The sequence below is a fragment of the Equus asinus genome, chromosome 5 (genome assembly GCF_041296235.1).
Source record: "Equus asinus isolate D_3611 breed Donkey chromosome 5, EquAss-T2T_v2, whole genome shotgun sequence".
Classification (NCBI taxonomy): Eukaryota; Metazoa; Chordata; class Mammalia; order Perissodactyla; family Equidae; genus Equus; species Equus asinus.
The window spans coordinates 82,584,741-82,601,125 of NC_091794.1; the positions used below are offsets into that span (position 1 = coordinate 82,584,741).

The 16,385-nt window shown below is 39.4% G+C and overlaps 1 protein-coding gene across 21 annotated transcripts in view; it reads right to left on the reverse strand.

The window, feature by feature from the left end:
• Positions 1–16,385, reverse strand: part of NFYC (nuclear transcription factor Y subunit gamma) — a 63,396-nt gene that overhangs the window by 45,675 nt on the left and 1,336 nt on the right. For 2 of the 21 annotated variants that reach the window (XM_070510217.1, XM_044770482.2), the window contains exon 1: positions 3,336–3,624. The exons of 8 other annotated variants lie outside the window; for them this stretch is intronic. Coding sequence is in view for 4 of the 13 variants with exons in the window: in XM_070510214.1 (XP_070366315.1) it covers positions 15,678–15,762 (85 nt within the window). In the remaining 9 variants the exon portion in view is untranslated. Of the gene's footprint in view, positions 1–1,473; positions 2,232–2,288; positions 2,365–3,335; positions 3,625–3,773; positions 3,913–15,677; positions 15,853–16,385 lie in introns of those variants that run through there. 11 more of the 21 variants (XM_070510221.1, XM_070510209.1, XM_070510218.1 and 8 more) reach the window with 10 other exon arrangements.

The following is a 16,385-nucleotide window of genomic DNA, read 5'->3' on the forward strand; positions in this document are numbered from 1 at the left end:
ACTTCATAGGACAAGAAATCAAATAGATCACAAAATATCCACCCCACCTCAGGGAAGGGGAAAAAAAGCAGTTCTGAAAAGAGATGAAACCAGGCATGTAAAACGGGTGAGAAAGAAATCCCCACAGGTTTCCACTATTTATCTTGGAAATACATCTCACGGTAGGTGTCAACTGCACGAAATTTATGCTAGTGTTTATGCTTTAAAGAGAGACCAATTATTTTTTTAAAAGTCCTCATCCTAACATTTACTTGCTTGCTACTACTTTGCAAGCTGTAACTACCTCCCAAGCTTAAAACTGACAGAAAGGAGATCATATGACCACCAAGCAAACAAAAAAATGGCTCCGGTTTACTTTATAAATATTTGGTGCACAAACTAAAAATGTAACCTCTGCTTGGTAAACATCTGCAACTATTACAACTTACTTGCATTATAATGCAAATCTCAGTGTCCAATCAGAAGAGGTTTCCAGATTTTATTCTAAGAGGTTCCTAAATCTAATGAGGGTTTTAAAAAAATCAGCATTCCCATTTCATCTTATTCTGAGACGCCCTTAATTTTTGACAAAGGGGTTAAAATTCTTTCATAGGAATCTTGGTAAGGGAAAGTTTGATGGTCTCAATGTGTGCACTGTATAGGGTCATGTAAGCATAAACAGGAATATGCAGGTGAAGGCATGTGGAACCAGTTTAAAAAGAGATGTGTCAGGTTTAAACAAACTCCTGTGTAAACATACTAAAATACTGGCATTTTTTCCTCTGATGAGCCACATCGATCTTCATAAGTGGTTAACCCCCAACAGTCTGCATTAGTAACATCTAATATTTATGCAGCACTTCGCAATTTGCAAAGCACTTTGACATACATGATCTCATTTGAAACTCACCACTAAATAGGAAGGCGCTATTTTTAGGTCCCATTTTTACATGTGAGGAAGCTGACACTAAATGGCTGACTTGCCCAAGCTCACAAAGCTGGTGATAGCTGAGTGGGACCTGAACACAGCTCTCCTGGCTTTAAATGGCTTGCTTTTGCTACTGCACCATGCTGCCTCAAAAACTGCAATCAGAGTAAATAAATGCCCAACTCTCAATCCCCATTTAAGCCTCCCCGACCCACACACACCGACCCCCAGTCTAAGTTATAGGTAGCTCTAGAAGGTCTTTGCTCCCTACGGAAATAAGAGTTTTCTTCGTTTCTCTGGGAAACATTTATCTGGCTAAAGTGTTAAATGAGATCATTAAACACCATTCGACATACACTGGAAAATATCTTAGTCACCAGCGGTTCTGCATAGGCATGCCTATGTGCATTTTTCTAGGTAGTGGGTCAGATTCTCAGAGTCCATGACCCGAAAAAGGTTAAGAACCCAGGCTAGAGGCAGTGGCTAGATATCTCTCCAAGAAGCTAAATCCACAAAGTTCTTAATATAAAGAGTTTTATCTAGGCCTCATACTGTGCCCCACTTACCTTCTGCCTCCCCTGCTCCATGTCTTCTCTCAGGGCCAAGAGGGTCATTCAGTATCTACAACTATTTTTTAAGTCATATGTAAAACCCAGAGTAACCAATAACATATAAATCAATGACTTGTAAAAAATAAATTTAAATTAAAATAATTATCCATTAAAATGTAATCCTTAACACATACTCTTTTCTCTTAGGACTTAACTACCCAGAATGACCATTTTCTTACCATAAGCACTCCAATTCTCCAAAAGAAGTTTCACAAACATAACTATTTTGAACTCCTGAAATACCATTCTTCACTAAGAACCCTTTAGATTACACAGAAGACAAGGTAGCGTGCAAGGAATTCTGAATCTGTTAGGGAGTTCACTCAACTATCATACCAAAAGGATTTAGAATTTTTTTGCTGGGGGGAGGGAACGGAGAAGAGTGGGAGAGAGAATGAATGCAGCCCTATTGTCTTATTGCTTGAAAACTCCTAATTTGAATCTATAAGATATTCCTACTAACCAGTCAACTTGAACATCAGAAGTACAGTCTCTTTTCATCTTAAAGAGAGCTTTTCAGTCCAAATCTGTATAAACAAACTTTGTCCTTCAATCTTTCAACTCCTCGGCAGTTTTTCAAGGTCACTTTTGTGAGCAACGACAGAGGCCTGCCTCTAGCGACTTTGCTATACCACTCCAATTCGAAGAGTCCAAAATCTAAACCCCTAACGATCCTCTTAGGTAAATCCTTTACTTGAGGGGAAGCGAGGGAAAGGCAAAGCAGCACCCTCCAAACTTTTCCTCTAACAGGGCCTGCTCCTTTTCCCTACCCAGAGACTGAGGGCTGCTGGCTCACTGTTCCACACCGAGTCTGCTGCAGAAATGTTCCAATGACCTTCATTCCATCTTTGCAAATAAAAAGAAAAGAAATAATTGCTTTTTAAAATCAAGTGTATTACAGATCATAGTACATGAAACAGAAGACTTCACTATTCACAAGAACTGGCTGGTTACAGATTAGCAACCTGCATTAGCTTCATATCCCTAAAGAGGAAAAAATATATATATCAAGGGCAAAAGACAAGGTGCCTATACTCTTAACTTTCCTATTCACAAAATGCAGGTAAATTAAGATTTCAAATATTTCATACAGAAAATGAAAAGCATGTTGTTCACGTCATTTTAAAGAATCAAATCAACGCCTGACAAAATGTGTGAAACTGGTGGGAAAAGATTTGCTCTTGTCACGGCCAATATAAAGGAGAAGTATGTTTCTAACCAGCATTCTAACCGAAAATGTACATTTTAAAACAAAGATTGTTAATTAATTAACTGGTACTTAGAATCTAGCAGCAGACAGGTAAATCAAGAAAGTTATGGGAGAATCTCACACTGGCATGTGGCCTTCACCATTACAACCTTCATCAGTGCAAATCATATTTTCATACAAATTTAGAACGGCAATAGTGTTCCTTCCACCTCTGAAAACACAGATGTCAACAAAGTGCATGGAAATAGAAAAAGTCTTACAACAACTCAGCTTATTCTGTAGGAAAGCTTCAGTGCACTTGAACAAAGGAAAATTATTTGGAAAACAGTTAAGTTTACCCAATGCAAAGAGAAAGTGCTTTGCTTCTGTGTGCCCCTGAAAAATGACTAGCCTTTCTTCATGTACCTGATCTTGTCGAAACTCAACTAGGAAAAGAAATCCCAGTTGAAGGGCATGCAAAATCTAAACAGAGCAAGGTACTCTAGGTGCACCAAAAGGTATGCATGGAATGTAAAGTGGCCATTTTCTGAAACAGTGCAACTTGTCTACACTCTCTGAAGCTAAACAGTTTCTACCATTTTAACACAAAACAAAGAATTAAACTTACCGAGAACTGCATTAATTTTACATGTAGTTATTTATATCTCCATGGACAGGGAGAATTTAAGTCACTCCTATCCCTCCCCCCCAAAGAACGGAGGAAACAAAAGGCAGCAGGAGATGCAGAAACCTGAATCTGGAATGTCCACTCCAGTGAAAACCCGAACAGCTGTCCCCCCACCCCCCAGCAAACTATTCGCCATTTTTCTTTGTCTTTCAGCTGACCCCTGCCTCAGTGAAAAACTCCGAGGCTCCAATGAAACCCTGCAGCCTCCTTCCACTTTAACAGTCAAAGGCATTCAATCTAGCATGCTATTTGACACCAAACCTTGCCTCCAGAGTGGTCCCATTGGCTGAGCTGCTTTATCGGCTAAGAACACAAAGCCATGATTGGCTGTTCACGTCATCAGTTATCTCCTTTGTACACTTCCTGTTTTAAAGTTACCTTGAGAAGCAGAACAGGGGTCAGATCCAGACTTCAAACTACGAGGAACTTAAGGTTTGGAAATGCCTGGCAAATGCACACAGCAGATGCACTAGGGCCACATGTGCTTCCCAAACAGGATACTGCAAATTTAGAACTGTTCTTAAAATCATGTGAAAAGGCTGTTACAGTTCCCACCCAAAGGATTTCTTATTGGCTGTCAGAGTTCCATTTAAAAATTTTAAGGTAATTTAACTGCTTCTGATTGGCCATCAAAGATGTCGGCAAGATACTGCTACAGTATCCTATAGCAGTAAACTAGAGAAGCAATGTGCACAAGGTCGGAAAGTTGTATGACTTAACTATCTTCAGTTTTCTGTTGAGCATTAACAGAAGAAGAAAAAGAAAACTGGGTGGGTTAATCCAATGGCTCAAAAGAAAATGAAGCTTCTTTATCAGTAACAAAGAGTGATACCAACGGCCATACAGCAGTTTGCCAGATTATTAAAAAGGCATCTGTCATTACCGTCCATGGCAATTTTAAAAGCCCATATTAGTACCAGGGTAAATCACTTTCTTTTGAAACACAAACTAATCTAAATAGGAAAATTCTGCAGTAACGTATGATGTTAGTGACAGGGACAGTGGCATTTCCAAACAGTCTACCAGGAACCCAAGAGGGAAATATAATGATAAAGGGGGAAAAAACTAGCAAAGGTAGAACAGTAGTGAATATATTATTGTTTAAAGCACGTATAGTCTGATGGTTTAATTTATTTAGGGTGATCACAAAATGTTACTGATTATCTTTTAATATCACAAAGGATAAACCTTTCTATTATCTTTTCAATAATAAGCAGCAGGGTTGATCTCAGGAGAGACATTGTAAGTATTATCGTTACTGAAGACATTCTGGGGTGCTAAAGTTTACCAGTGGTGGTTGAAGTTTTGCTTATAGATTTTGGGCCCAAATATTTATGTTTTAAGGGAGCCTCCTAATATGGTGAAAATCAGTTAAGACGTGCTTTCTCTTTCTTTCTTTCACTTATTATTTTTTCTTTTTTTAAAAAATATTCAAATAGAAACAGCTCACTATTATCTGAGGCCTTTAACAATCTCCTTAGATCTGCTTCCTCCCATCAAAGCTAAGTATCCCAGGACTAAACAACACACAACTGTTTTGCCAGGTAGATGAAATCTTTTCTAGAAATGCCTCAGTTGGTCTTACATGAGAGGTCATCGTGGGCATATGCAGAGATTCGGCAGAGCCCTGAAACAGAAGCAAAGTGGTCTGTCTGATCACTTTGCCATATTAACTTCTCTACATGCATTCCACTCATTTCCCACACTGAAATGAAATAATTTCTGAACACCAATTAGTGCCAGGTTCTGTACTAGGTACATTACAGACTGTACCTCTCTAATCCTCACCATCCCCTTTTACATGTGAAAAGGAGTGAGGTTCAGAGACGTTAACAACTGGCCCCTAGCCAGCCATACATCTAGGATGCAAACTCAGGTCCCATCTAGGGTGGTACTCTTCCCACTGCACCACACTGCTTACCAAGACATGGAGAACCTAAGGACACATCCAAGGAAATTCTTAGGTGTCACATTTATGTACAGATAGCACAACCATAACACCCAACTTCATAAATTTAAAATTTAGAAATATGACCAATGTTGAATTTGATCTGTTGGTTAGAGACCTAGCTAACTAAGTATCTGACAAAATAGCACCCTATAAGTTGATACAAATTTTATTACTAAACTATTAGGAACATTTACACAGCAGCAAATCACACTATAATTTATAAGAACTTGAAACTAACAACTAAATCATTAAAAACAGTATACATTAAAATATTAAGGGATTGCATGGTAATTTCACTATGGCATCTAAATAAGAGTTTAGTTATGCTAACAGAGTGCTGCAGGGTGCAGTGTGGGGCAATCCCTCAAGCTACAGAGCTGCAGGTACTATAGTTCTTTTCTCAAAAGTTTAGATTACAGATTCTGAACAGCTACCAACCTGGGAAGGGAAGGCAGAAGGCCAACAGTTGTGTGCCTTATCCACACTAGAGCTTCTCTTAACCCCACAACACTGGCGGTCAAGTCAGCTGCAAAGGCGCTCATTTGAGGGTTGGGAGGCAGAGGAATAGGGAGAACATGCTCACATCAATTAACTAGTGTCACTATGACAAAACAACTAAGCACTTGGGAGTCAGGCAGAGCTAGTTTCAAATTCTGGCTCCCCTATTTATTAACTGTATGACACTGGACTAATCCTGAGCCTCAGTTTCCTCATCTGTAATATAAGGATATCACCATCTATCTCACAGAGCCGCTTGAAGGATTAAATGAGCTAACGTATGTAAAGCATACTGTTCTGTGCCTGAGTAAGAACTGAAAAATGGAAAGTGCTACAAGTCATCCAATCCAAATTCCTTGTTTTACACAGGGCTTAAGGTTCAGAGAGGCCTATCTCCTTAAGGTCCTGAAGCTACTATGAGGGAATGTCTCTCTTCCATCTCCAGCATACCCTGCAACCCTGCGGAAAGCAACTCCTGAGCCATAAAGGACAGTGTGGGAGGACCACCAGCTGCTACTAAAAATCTTCCCCGGTTTTTATGCCAGAAATCCATGCCTTTCACCACCAATCCTGGCGGCGGTCTGGTTATTATTCCAAAAGCCTACCCTTCGACTCAGCTTTTGATGTACCAGATTAAACCAAACATGTCCCTTGATACTCTGTGAAGGTCTCTGGCATAGTTTTTATTAGTTCTTAGCATTTGCAAGAAAAACACTTCAACCCCTATTTCTCATCAACAGTCACCTTAGTAGAATTCAAGCCATCAGTGGGAAGAGAATTCAAATTATCCTAGAATTTCCATTTGGCAGCCTGACCCATTCACTTACTATAGCTTTCTCTTCACTAGCCTGTCATTGCTGTAAACTAAGAGCCTCATGAGATCTCTTGGATTCCAACTCACATTCTTCCCTGGTCCTGGATCTCAGCAGTCCTCTACACCAGACAACTGCATCTTCTTGCCCTAAAAAAACGCCTAGATCACTATGAGACAAGACCAATGCCTCTAGTTACATGGTTCAAGCTTTAAAGCTCTCAAAGAAGGCAAGGTGGGAAGATGCTCTTGGTCAGAAAATTGATTTTGAATCATAGCTACCTATGTACTAGCTAGCTGTTACTTAATCATCTCTAAGCTCAATTCTTTATGTATAAAATGGAAAACATAACACCAACTCAGAGGAGTGCTGAGGCTTAAATGAGATAAGTTAAAGCACTCAGCATTAATACCTATCATGTGGTAGGTGCTCAATTAATATCTAAATATACACTTGACTACAGGACGTGTCTCATGTTTTTTGTTTTGTTTTGTTTTAAAGATTTTTCCTTTTTCTCCCAAAGCCCCCTCGTACATAGTTGTGTATTTTTAGTTGTGGGTCCTTCTAGTTGTGGCATGTGGGATGCCGCCTCAGCATGGCTTGATGAGCGGTGCCATGCCCTCGCCCAGGATTCGAACTGGTGAAACCCTGGGCCACCGAAGCGGAGCACAAGAACTTAACCACTCGGCCATGGGGCCAGCCCTTGTCACATGTTATAATTACCTTTTACCATATCTCTATTACCAGAGAAGAACTTCTTGAACGCAGCGGTTGTGTCTTATTGATATCCACATACATCCCCAGTGTTAGTACAGAAATATAAATCAAACCCAACCTTAGCCATAGTGTCAATGAAATAACAGAGAGCAGTGAGGATTGAGGAAAAGTGGAGAGTGAATGTCCCATCTAAAGGGGCATTTACTATAGTACTCGGCTCCAACTGACAAGGGCCATGGAGCAATGCTGGTTTACCCCACTAAGAGCTTCAGATTCAATAAAAGAAGCAAAAGCCAGATCCCAGACACAAAAAGTTGATGCTAGAATAGTTCTTGATCTGGCATCTTAAGGAATGACTTAAGGACCAGAGTTATGGCATAAGTTGGGCTCAACCACCATGACAATTCCTGCCAAGCACAGGGTCTTGCTCAGTACCCTAGATTACCTGATCTTAGAGGTTGCACTCTATCCCAGCGGAAACAAAATAGCAGAAAAGAAACTATTCTTCAGAGGCCTAAACAAACATTTTATTGATGGTATCCTTAACTAAATGGCCCCTTTGGACTTAGTAAGCAAATCTAGGGGTCCCAAGAATTATCAGAGAAGAGAACCTCTAGAAAAAAATGAACTTTTCATATGTTGAAATGGGGACACAGTCATATTTACCTGAATATTAAATACACTGTGAGCCTTATTATATACTAAGCTGATGAGAAGGATGTATATAGCAGTTTGTTTTGTATTGATGTTGTTATAGGTTAGGGAGACGAAGTATTTTTTTAAGAACACCTTTAATCCAACTACCCAGAATCAAGCACTGTTAGTATTTTGGGTTATACACTTTCAGAAATTTTTCTTAATGTAAATGAGACATGAGGCTGAGTTAGTCCCTCCAGTATTAGACAATACTATACAAACTGTTTTGTAATTTTTTTCACTTAAACAAATGTGAATCATTTTCCATATCAAATATATACCTATATCATTTATAATAATTGAATTATATTCCATTCAATGGATGTACCATAATTTTTTAATCAGTTCTATATTAATGAATAATTTCAATGTCTTCAATTTTAAAATATAAATAGCCTCACAGAGAACATCCATTAAACCCATTCCTCGTACTACTACCCTCATTATCTCTTCCAGAACCATTGCAACAGCTTCATAAATAGTATCATTTTGTCTGATTTAAAAAAAAAAAATGAAAGCCAGATTGTTTTAATGTTAAATCTTTCCATTTTCAATTTTGGTTCAAACTCTTAAAAAATTATAAGCAGATCAAAGAAAATTGAGGGCTGCCAGATTTTAACTTCTGACCCATATCCTTCATCTAACTTGGTCCTGAACAACTATTAGTTATTTCCCTAATTAAACCCACCTTCAAGGTTTACAAAAAACTGTGTTGACATATTTTCCAAAGAATCTGACAGAAGTTCTGAAGATAATTCCCAAAGAAGTCCCAGAAACATTCTGAGCAATGATAACATCATTAGAATAGCGCTGGTGCTCAGTAATGGTTGCTCAATAAATGAATAAAGTAAACTAATAAATGAGACCTTAAGTAGATTATAAATTCTGAATTATTTGTTTTTAAAAAATAAATTATATTCTCCAAAGTATAAATTAAGACCAATGGATGGAAAACTATTCTAGAGGGACTTATTTCAGCTCTCAGAGCTATCCAAAGATGGCACAAGCTGCTACGGATAGGATTTTAGCACAGGCTGTTTGAACACTTGACAGGAATATGTAAAGACAAAATGAAAAAGAGCAGCCACGTGGAGAAGCAGGGAAAAAGAGCCCAGTCTTTGCAGCTAGACAGATTTAGATTCTATTCCCTCCTCACCTCTTTTTAGCTGAGTAACCTCTGGCTAGTTACTTAACCCCACTGAGGCCAATTTCCTAAACTGTAAAACATCTTGCAGGGCTGTAAGGATTAAGAATACTTTCATTCATTCAATAAATATTTACATGTGCAAGCATTGTGCTAACTAAGATCTGGGGATCCTAAACAAGACACAGTCCCTGTCCTCAAGGAGATTAAAGTCTATTATAACAAAGAGTTACAAGTAGAGACAAGTTACAAGTAGGAAGTTATTGTAAGAGTTACGATAGGGACAAGCGCATAGTTTAGGACATAAGCAGAGCACCTGACCCAGGGCCTAACTCAATTGCAAGCTGGTCAGAGAAGGCTTCTTTGAAGATTTAAAATCCTAAGAAGAATAGGAACCTACTAAGACAAATAAGCAAACTGCATGTGCCAAAGCCTGGAGTGGAGAGAAAGCATTCCGTTCCTGGAAGGGCGGTAGTTTGGAATGGCAGCAGCCCAGAGGCAGGAGGCTAGAATTAAAGTTAGAAAAGTAAACAGGGCTGGACAAGGTTAAGAATCTAGAACATTATTCTGAGGACAATGGTGAACCACAGAATACTTTTAAGTATAGGACTGGCACAATCAAAATTACCCTTTTAAAAGATCATTTTGGGCACAACATGGAGAAGGAGAGAGGGCAGAAGGATGGCAGCACTCTAGACAGATAACAGGGAAAACAGGGTACTGCAGTAATCTAGTTACTGGAAAATGTAGTAGTGGAGATGTTGAAAAGTAGATGAATGGGAAATATTAAGACGACAAAAAATCATTAAGACCAGCGGTTAATAATGCATGTAGAATAACAACACTGTGCCTGATAAACAGGAAGTGCTCCAAGAAACAGTAGCTGCTACTATTATTATTGTTATTGGTAACGCGATTAGATGACTTGAAATCACTAAGAGTCTACGTTAAGTTGGAGACATATGTTATATGTTCCCAGAAAAGTCTTTTCCCACTATTGGCCAAGCTGTCTTCTACAAAAGGATTCATTTTTTATTTATAGACTTTCTACACCAGAACTGTTCAACTGGGCTGTACTACACACCATCATAACACGAAATGCTTATTAGGTGTTCTCACAAACAAGGATCCATGGCCAAGTCAGTTCACGAAACACTGCATAATGTACACTTTCTCTTGAAGGGTCATAAGGCACAGGAGCACGAAGGCTCTGTATGCTAACTGCAGTAAAGCAATGCATTTCACTTTGGCCATTATTTTGTCAAAGATCCTTTTTTCATCCCCAGAGGACACTTATTAGCATTGTATAAGAACTAATGTCCAATGAAATAGCTCCGGAAATGGGGCTTTAAGCCATCTTACAAATTTTAGTGGAATGCAAAGACTACAGGTAACTCTCTTCTTACCACCTTCCAAAATGGTTGGAGTTTTATACACATTATGGCGTTTCCCTTTTTAATTTAGTCCTATGGAAAATGACATGCAATATCGCCAAAACTAGCCATCCTCTGCCTCCCAAGTTATTGCCAACCAAGTATGCTTTGCTTCTTAAAAAGGCCCCAACTTGGGGCTGGCCCCGTGGCCGAGTGGTTAAGTTCCCAAGCTCCGCTGCAGGCGGCCCAGTGTTTCGTCAGTTTGAATCCTGGGCGCAGACATGGCACTGCTCATCAAACCACACTGAGGCGGCGTCCCACATGCCACAACGAGAAGGACCCACAACGAAGAATATACAACTATGTACTGGGGGGCTTTGGGGTGAAATAGGAAAAAAATAAAATCTTAAAAAAAAAAAGGCCCCAACTTTGTTATTTGATAATGAGCAAATTCTAAGGTACCTACAGTACTAATTACTTACAGCAATAATTTTTAAGATAGTTAAAAATGACAAAGATGTTCAACAGGGGAAACAGCATATACTTTCTCTGTTCTCTTTTAAATGGACAGAACATGCCACTGGTGAGGGGATATGTTTTCTTAACACTGGGCAAAGAATCTCATTTCAAATAGATCACTGGACAATTTGCAACTCCTGAGGACAGGGTTAACAGTAATTAGAGACTGAAAACCTTCAGTAACTCTAATCGATTTAAGGCAGTGACGTGATACAAAATATGCTATACTCCAATATCATTTCCTATTAGTCACTGAAGCTTTATTGAAGCACTGCTCATACCCATGAAAGCATTTAAGAATAATTCTTGAATATGACTTATAACAATATACTGTTGATTTTAAATGAAGGGTATTCATTTAAATAGGACACTTTACATACCTTGGACATGGAGAGTTGAATCTTTAATTTAAACCTATTCTACTAGAAACACTCAAACGCAAAGGTTAGACTAGTCCCTCTCTCTAAACTGCACCTGAAGTCTATCCATTAGAAAGCTCTCACTGTATAAAAGAAAGCACACTGGATTTAGAAGTAATCTGCCTGTAGACAAGCAAGAACTTAAACCAAAATGGAAAATACAAGTCCCATGCTGAAAACGAGTACAGGTGTCGCCTCACTGCTATCAAGTACATCACTGCTAAAACATGGAGAAGTGCGGGAAGGGTGCAGCAAATTTTGCAACCTCGCAAAAATTTCTGGAAGGAAGAAAGATTTTTTCCCGGAACCATTCCACAATGTTGTCTTCCTGCTTACTTCAAAGAAAATGTTACCCAAGTGACTACAAACCAAACTGACAGTCCTACTCAAGTGACAATTTCTACAATTAGGAAAAATTTTAAATGATATAATGCAGACCTCTTTCTGGACAGAAGGATAAAACTAGTTGTCATGATATCAATAATCATTGCCATTTGGCAAATATGAAGAAGTTTTCATCTCATCAGAATCATTACCACTAGGAACCTGGGGATTAAGAGAGGCAATGAGGAGACAACCTAACCCGGAAACAAATGATCTACTACTTTGTGCATTTGTAAGTAATACTGACCTCACACTCGTCCACTGCAGATCAGCCCCTAAACCACAACAGCACAACTAAATTAGGTTATTTCATGTCAAGTGGTTGCTCCCCATGTAGAAATCTTACTGTACCTCACAGACTAGATAATTACAAAAGGCCTCCTCATCAGGGAAGCTCTAACTGGCTGTCAGGACAGATTTTTATGCTGCTCAAAAAAGAAAGTGATGTGCTCATTCTTATTAAGGCCCACTCAGTGACAGGCACCTACCACATGCTATTGTATTCATTTTTCACAATTACTCTATAGGATAGGTATTATTACCACTACTTTACAAAGGAAGAAACTAAGGCTCAGACAGGTTAAGAATCTGACCCACAGCTCACACAGAGGGTAAAAGCATTGCAGACAGAATTCTTTCCCAGGTCTGACTCCAACATCAGTGCCCCTTCCAAAGGTACTTTTTGCCCAAAGTATTTTAAATCCATTTCCTCCTACAATTAATCTACTTAAATTATGTTAGGTGCTTTGAGCCTCTGTGGGAAAATACTAAAATGACCTTGTAGTCTTCCTAACTAGTCACAGTGCATGCATGAAAAACTGAATAAACAAAATGAAAAGAGAGACCGTAAGACATCAGATAACTCTCAGTTTGCTTTGAGCACAAGAAATAGAATGGAAAAGAACAACTTGCTGGCTAAGGAATGTTATTCCTAGGTTGTATGCCTGAGGCTGGAATGAACTTCAAGAAGGTCATCTGTGACCCTCATAATACCCTCTGCCATTCTCCCTCCTGTGAATGAGGCAAATTTGTCAAAACACAAAAGGTACCTTAGAGTCATCTCTGCTATCAAGTCAATGCTTCCACAGGAGAGACAATGTTGTCCCGTGGAATAAGCACTGGTCTAGGAATCCAGTGATCTGGCTAGACTTGCCTCTGCCCTTGCAAAGTTAAGTGACCTTGTCAAGGTCATCACACTCTCTATGGTCTCAGTACAAAGGACATGCCTAAAAGAATCAAAGGTCACTTTCTGAGCTAAGATGCAAGGATTTTTCTTTTTTCATAATATTCTATGGTGTCAAGAGAACCCAGTGTTTAAGAGTAAAGGCTCCCCAGATAGTGTAAGAATTAAGAGTTACAGACCAATGTTTGATTCTGGGCTCTGCCACTTATTCACTGTGTGACCTTGAGCAAATTACTTAACTCCTCAGTTTCCTCACATGTGAAAATGAAGGTGGTAAGAGTAGCTACCTCATACTGTGTGAGGATCATTTACATAATACACTTATACCCTAGTTGGTACAATATAAGCACTCAATAAAAGGCAGGAACTATGATATTATTCCTCAGTTACATTCATGGATCTTTAGTCACTCAGTACTTCTGAACTACAAGATAACAGAAGTGAACTTCAAAATTGCCTCAGAAAGACACCCAGCAAGGCCCCTCATTTCACTGCCTCCATTTCTCATACACTGGGATAAGAAACCTTGTATCTTCTAGTACAACTAAACAGTTTTGACCAAATTGAAAACGTGTAAGCATAAATGAGATAATAGACTTACTTGGTATAAAGATTAATAAAATGACATGGACACAATCTGTAAAGTATACAGCATTGGTATGACCTTTTTGCTAAAACGACAAAGCAAGTTCACAAGTTTTGTTGTTGTTTTTTTAAGATTGGCACCTGAGCTCACATCTGTTGCCAATTTTTTTTCTTCTCTCCAAAGCTCCCCCCAATAAATAGCTGTAAATTCTAGTTGCAGGTCCTTCTGGTTGTGTGCTATGTGGGACGCAGCCTCAGCATGGCCTGATGAGCAGTGCTAGGTCCGTGCCCAGGGTGCGCACCGGTAAAGCCCTGGGCTGCCAAAGTGGTGTGTACTGATTTAACTGACTTAACCACTTGGCCACAGGGCCAGCCCCCACAAGTTTTTAATACAAACTCAGACCTATTCAGACCTCCTGGGAGTTCAAGATTTCTAGGTTTGTCAATTCCAGATGATAACAAGATCCAGCAAGTGGCCATGGGTCTAAGGAGCTAATATGGAAAGAAGGTGGCCACTGGTGTTGAAGGGCAAGTAGTCAAGAAATGCTTGCTGAATAAGACAGACACATGTATACACTTGTTTTTGTAACCTTGTCTAGACTTACTAAAAAAGAAACTCAGTTACGGATGCCATTACATTCTTCACATTTGGTTAACCGTCATGACTGAGCCAAAGGAAACTGAGATGACCAATGTATAAAACGCATGGCAAGCCCTATTGCCCCTCATACTTTTGATTCTTAATCTTCCACACTGCAATGTGATTGCAAATAAAATGGAGAAGGAGACTCTCACCTAATCATTTCAAAACACAAAGCAATTATGACTTCCAATTTACTGGTCTCCCCTGGAAACCTGAATTATTTAAAGGTTTCCATGCAAAATGGGAATTGCAAATATTTTATTATATCCAGTTTTAATTTTACCCATCACTCAGGAAAAGCATACCCTGGAATCATTATCCCACAGTTTGAAGAAGGCATTAGGCTTTGGATAGGTCCCAGTGTTTGGAGATAAACCTCCTAAAGAACTGGTGATGTTTGAAAAAGCTCTCTAGTGAGCTCTTTACACTATGCACTTGGTAGTTCCTCACTGCTTAGCATTAATCACTTCCATATATAGAAAGACTATGTCAGCAATATTCTGAAGGCTGGTTTTAAAGAATGCAGATTCTTAAACTTTCTGTGTGTGTTCTTCCCCATTCTACCTGGGTTCAGGAAAACTCCAGCAGTTTATTTTGTAAATCTTTCCCTTCACAACAGACACCAAGGGATATAAATTAAATACCTAGCTGAAGAACCTATATTCCATATGGTTACCATTCTGTGGTCTGAATCTTTGAAACAGTATGACAAATTCTTATTATATTCTCCCACTCAATACACTCCTAACACCCAGAAATCAAAGAAAGATGATCCACTTTGAAATATAAAACTATCTTGGAGGGGCCGGCCCCGTGGCCGAGTGGTTGGGTTCGCGTGCTCCACTTCAGGGGCCCACGGTTTCACCAGTTTGGATCCTGGGTGCGGACACAGCACCGCTCATCAAGCCATGCTGAGGTGGCATCCCACATGCCCCAACTAGAAGGATCCACAACTAAAAATATGCAACTATGTACCAGGGGTCTTTGGGGAGAAAAAGGAAAAATAAAATCTTAAAAAAAAAAAAAACTATCTCGTAGTTTGACTAGTCATGCTTATGTTGATAGCATGATGTAGCACATACAACTACAGGCTTTGGCATCAGGCAACTTGGATTCGAATCCCGGCTCAACCACTAAGTGACACTGGACAAACTACTTAACCTCTCTCTGATCCTCAATCTTCTCATCTACAACATGGGGATGATGCCCACCTAACAGGAATGTGGTATTAAATGTGCCCCAAGATGTCAATTCCCTTCCTCTACTACTTTCCCCTTCTCTCTCAAAAATGTAGTTGCATTCACATAAAACTGACCAAACCTGGGGCCAGCCCAGTAGTGCAGCAGTTAAGCGCGCACCTTCTGCTTCGGCGGTCTGGGGTTCACCGGTTCGGGTCCGGACGCAGACATGGCACCACTTGACAAGCCATGATGTGGCAGGCATCCCACATATAAAGTAGAGGAAGATGGGCACAGATGTTAGCTCAGGGCCAGCCTTCCTCAGCAAAAAGAGGAGGATTGGCGGCAGTTGGCTCAGGGCTAATCTTCCTCAAAAAACAAAACAAAACAAACAAACAAAAAAGACCTGAGCAAATCTGAAAACCACAGGAGTTTCTTGAAATTGGTATAAAACAGAAGTGTAACATCTATCTAAAGCTAGAAAATACCACCCAACACTAACAAGGAAATACAAATTAGAAAACACAGAGGTTTAACATAAATGTGTTTCCATGATCTTCAAGTCTTGAGAGGAGCACACGTAGAACAATTCAAGTTATTACAATCCAATGGAAAAGGAATGTACCCCCAGCACGCTGACTCCAACAACTCTTGATTAGAACAAAAGCTTTCTGAAACATGAACCAGAAAGTGTTGACAAGTCTTGTTACTTAAGACAAGATGCAAGAAACTATGCGCTGGATTATTTTTGTTCTGGGATGCTTATTAAAAAAAAAAATTAAGTATACAGGAAGGTGGTGTATTTTTTTTGGCATGTATAAAAGGAAATAAATGAGTCAAGGTCCAGGATCTCTGTCAAGCTCTCTTCCACTACAGAGGAACCTAACA